Source organism: Pundamilia nyererei, unplaced genomic scaffold (assembly GCF_000239375.1).
Source record: "Pundamilia nyererei isolate P.nyererei 1_Seehausen unplaced genomic scaffold, PunNye1.0 scaffold00052, whole genome shotgun sequence".
Lineage (NCBI taxonomy): Eukaryota > Metazoa > Chordata > Actinopteri > Cichliformes > Cichlidae > Pundamilia > Pundamilia nyererei.
The window spans coordinates 2,738,981-2,742,545 of record NW_005187453.1 but is presented as its reverse complement, the minus strand read 5'-3'; the positions used below and the strand labels follow the sequence as shown (position 1 = coordinate 2,742,545).

General features: G+C 37.1%; 1 protein-coding gene across 4 annotated transcripts in view; it reads right to left on the bottom strand.

The window, feature by feature from the left end:
* Positions 1-825: 825 nt before the first annotated feature.
* The window catches only part of fam3c (FAM3 metabolism regulating signaling molecule C), an 8,336-nt gene continuing 5,596 nt past the window's right edge, over positions 826-3,565 (bottom strand). The window contains exons 10-12 of one of the 4 annotated variants that reach the window (XM_005733490.1): positions 1,565-1,662; positions 1,435-1,459; positions 826-1,393 (exon numbers count right to left, since the gene is read on the bottom strand). In XM_005733490.1, the coding sequence (XP_005733547.1) occupies positions 1,573-1,662 (90 nt within the window). In that variant the 3' untranslated portion in view covers positions 826-1,393; positions 1,435-1,459; positions 1,565-1,572. Of the gene's footprint in view, positions 1,663-3,565 lie in introns of all 4 variants that reach the window. The other 3 variants (XM_005733488.1, XM_005733489.1, XM_013910910.1) reach the window with 3 other exon arrangements.

Genomic DNA, 3,565 nt, shown 5'->3' with positions numbered 1-3,565 from the left:
AGTTAGAAGTTGTTTTGCACTTGGAGATAAGTTATGTCAAGTGAAAAGTGAAGTTGATCAGTGCTTTATTTTGTTACTTCAACAGAAAAAAGAAAGAAAAATGTGCAACTTTTAAACAGTGTTGCGCAAACGTTTTCGAAACGATCTTGTATGTGGGAGGAAAGGAAACCGCACAGTGTGATCTGAAGTTGTTTAAAAGGTGAACGCAAATAGAAATGTAGTGCGTGAATACGTTGTAAAAACTATGATCGCATGGGCTAAGGAGTCGTTCTGAGAGCCGGTGTTTCCTTATGTTAAAAAAGGCTTATTTTGTTGTTGTTGGTTGGTTTTTTTTTTTTGGTTTTCTTTTGTTTTTGTTTTTTTTACAGCCTTAAAGAGTTTGGAAAAAACGTTCAACAACTCAGTGACTGTATTCTTCTACAGCACCTCTAACATAGCTGTACAACAATAGCGCAAAATGACTCCTTTTTTTGGTAGCTACTCTAAAAAGTTCCCCTTTTTATTCAAAAACAAGTGGAAATATTCATGAACTAGTTCAGTGTTATACTAAAGCCACCAAAGATTTTTAAACCTTACCCCAAATAGAAGCTAAGCTGAAGAGAAGACAGAATGTCACACCTAAACAGCAAACGCTCTATTATCTTGTTTGAAAGTGATAAAATGGTGAGCAAACAGCAATCCAATCCATCTACACCTAATGTTTAAATAACAAGGTCTGTTTCAAGGGAACAAGAAAAACCACATAGCAGTGCAACTGCTGTGGACACACTGAAAAAGCTACGTTTGCACTTCAAGAGGCTACAAAACAACTTAATCAACCACAAACATTGTCAACAAGATCATTTATTTTAAGAAATTATATTAGTATTCAAATACTCATTAAATTAATCCCTTTCAAAACTGCTTCTGTCTCTAAACATATATATACAAAACATCACAGTGAATTTGGTACATTTGGTTATAAAATCTTCAAATCTAATTTAAAAAAATTAAAAAAATAATAATAATAATTCACATTTTTAACAACAAACATGGAACAAACAAAAAAGCAGATCTAAAAATGGTTATTTAAGGCAGGGTACATGTTATCAAAAAATTAGCCACCCCTCCCCCAAAAATCTGATCTACTACGTCCTTTTTGGTCACCATTGCCATTATGCAACACTATCACAACCAAGTCCCAAGAGAATCTAAAGATAGAAAGTTTGATTGAGAGCAAATCATTAAAGCCTTTTGATCAGTGCAGTCTACTCGTAAACCAGCTTTAGCATCTATTTAATAGCATCCAAACAGAAGGAGAAGTGCAATAGGGACCAAGTTTCCTTTCCCACATTGCTTCCTGGTCTGATTGAAGCATCATCACAGCAGCTCCTTCTTCCTGCTAATGTCTTCTTTAGTGAGATTGTTGCTGTGGTGGACAGATAAAAGGCTTCTGGGTAAGAGGTGTACAATGGCCTTTCTGAGCACAAAAAGTGCAACAACTGTAAAGTCTCATCAAGATAGGAACATCAGCACAGGTGAGAACACATGGGTAGACAAGAGTGAACGCAAAGGTGGGCAGCACCTTAAAGGTCAGTCCTGCCTCTGCGGTATGCAGCCTTCCATCTCCAACACTTCAGGCCAGCCTTCAAATTTGTTTGTTTCTGCGCTGTTCTTTATATGCTGAGAAAACAAAAATAAGACACATGTTAAAGGTTAAAGTCATAAAAGTCTCTCTTGTTAACAGCTAATGACATAAAAATAGTAAAATGTTATGATAAGAACAGACAAGGACCAGCAACCAACAAAACTGGTTTGTGGTTAAAGATGACAAACAGGCTGTAGAGTGAATATCTGACTACAAAATATGAATCCCTGAATGACTGATTGTGTGCACTAGGCATTCTTAGTAATAAAAAGCCTACTGATGTTCTTTTAGCAGTGATTCCACAAGTAAAATTAACTTAGCTACAAATTACGACCGAGCATAAAAACATATTAGTGTGACTCACACAGTTTGCACTGCTGTAACGTTACAGCAGGGTTTCATTTGGTTGTGTCAGCAAGGAACATTTCAGAAGGTTGTATACAACAGATTCCTCAAGTGGAAACTCAACTTCACGGAGCATACCATACGTGATTTTGAATGAAGATTCTGAACAAAACATGCTGCAGAACTATGTTAACTGAACCAGGAAAAGAACCTCTGGGGATTTAAAGATTTACCATCTTACTTGTACTAAATGTTGATGTATACATAAAATAGGGCAACTACTCTTGTGCCACCATCCACACGAGTTTTAGACTTTGCAGAGCCCTCCAGTGGGCTTGAGTGAATCCTTAGGCAGATAAGTTCTAGTCTGCAGTTCACGTGTTTCACAAAGCTGTTCCCGACTCTACAGGTCTACTTAACAATGTAAGTTGACTTGTAGATCCGGTGCGCACGCACAAATGTCCACCAAGATCAAAGAAAACAACCACAGGATGTAATCTCCCAAGAGATTTTGACATTTCAGCAGAATCATTTTCTCAAGATTGTCTTAGTAGCCTAATAGAAATAAAGTGTCAAGCTGCTTCATCCTCATATTTTGCTCTATGGCTCTGTGGTGTATGGATTTTTCATCTGATGTGCGAATGATCCCTGGTTCAAGGCTGGGAGGGGACACGATCTAAGCCCCATGTGTCACAAGCCCCGAGTTCCCGTTCCAAGACTGGATAAACAGTAGAGTTTGTTTCCAAAAGTGTCTTTGTCATAGACAGATAAGGTTTGTTGTTACTAAGTAACGCGTTACTGTAATTAAATTACTTTTCCACTGAAAGAGTAACTAATTACTAATAACTAATTACTAATTACATTTTTAGGTATTTTAATTACAGTTACTTACAATGTACTTGTGTTAAATAATTCAACTCGCTGAATATCATTATTTAATTTCAATAATTTATCTTCTAAACGTAGAAGTAAACTCTGCCGGTTTAACATCGCTGTAGTGCAGCTGCACGTCATTTCGCGCCAGTTTGCTGCATAGTCGTATTCTAAAGCAGAAGATGTCGGACTCGGCTGAAGCGTGTGGCTGTTTTATGAAATGGACATATTCCCGTCTCTTCACTTTTCTGAAACAAGCAGACACGAATATTACAGTAATATGTAAGCTATGTCCTGGAGAGAAACAACTATCGGCTGCTGTTAATAGCACGAGTAATCTACTGAAGCGCCAGACATGAGACCATAGCCCAGGGGTCAGCAACCTTTAACACCCAAAGAGCCATTTGGACCTGGTTTCCACGCAAAAGAAAACACTGGGAGCCGCAAATACTTCTTGACATCAAAATGAGAATAACACTATTGTTTTTTTTTTACCTTTATGCTTTGTGTGAACAACTAAAGTGTGTTGCTTATGAAATCCATGAAGTGCTACAGAGAAAATTACATTTTATTTATGTAATTAACACATTTTGAACTCTTTTAAGAAATAGAACAAAAGGAAAGCTGAACTAAAACGATCCATGTAGCAAACAAAAACTGTTATATCGCCTTTGGGCTTTTGGAGCCTTGACCTGACTTTTAAAAAATTATTGGGAAAAA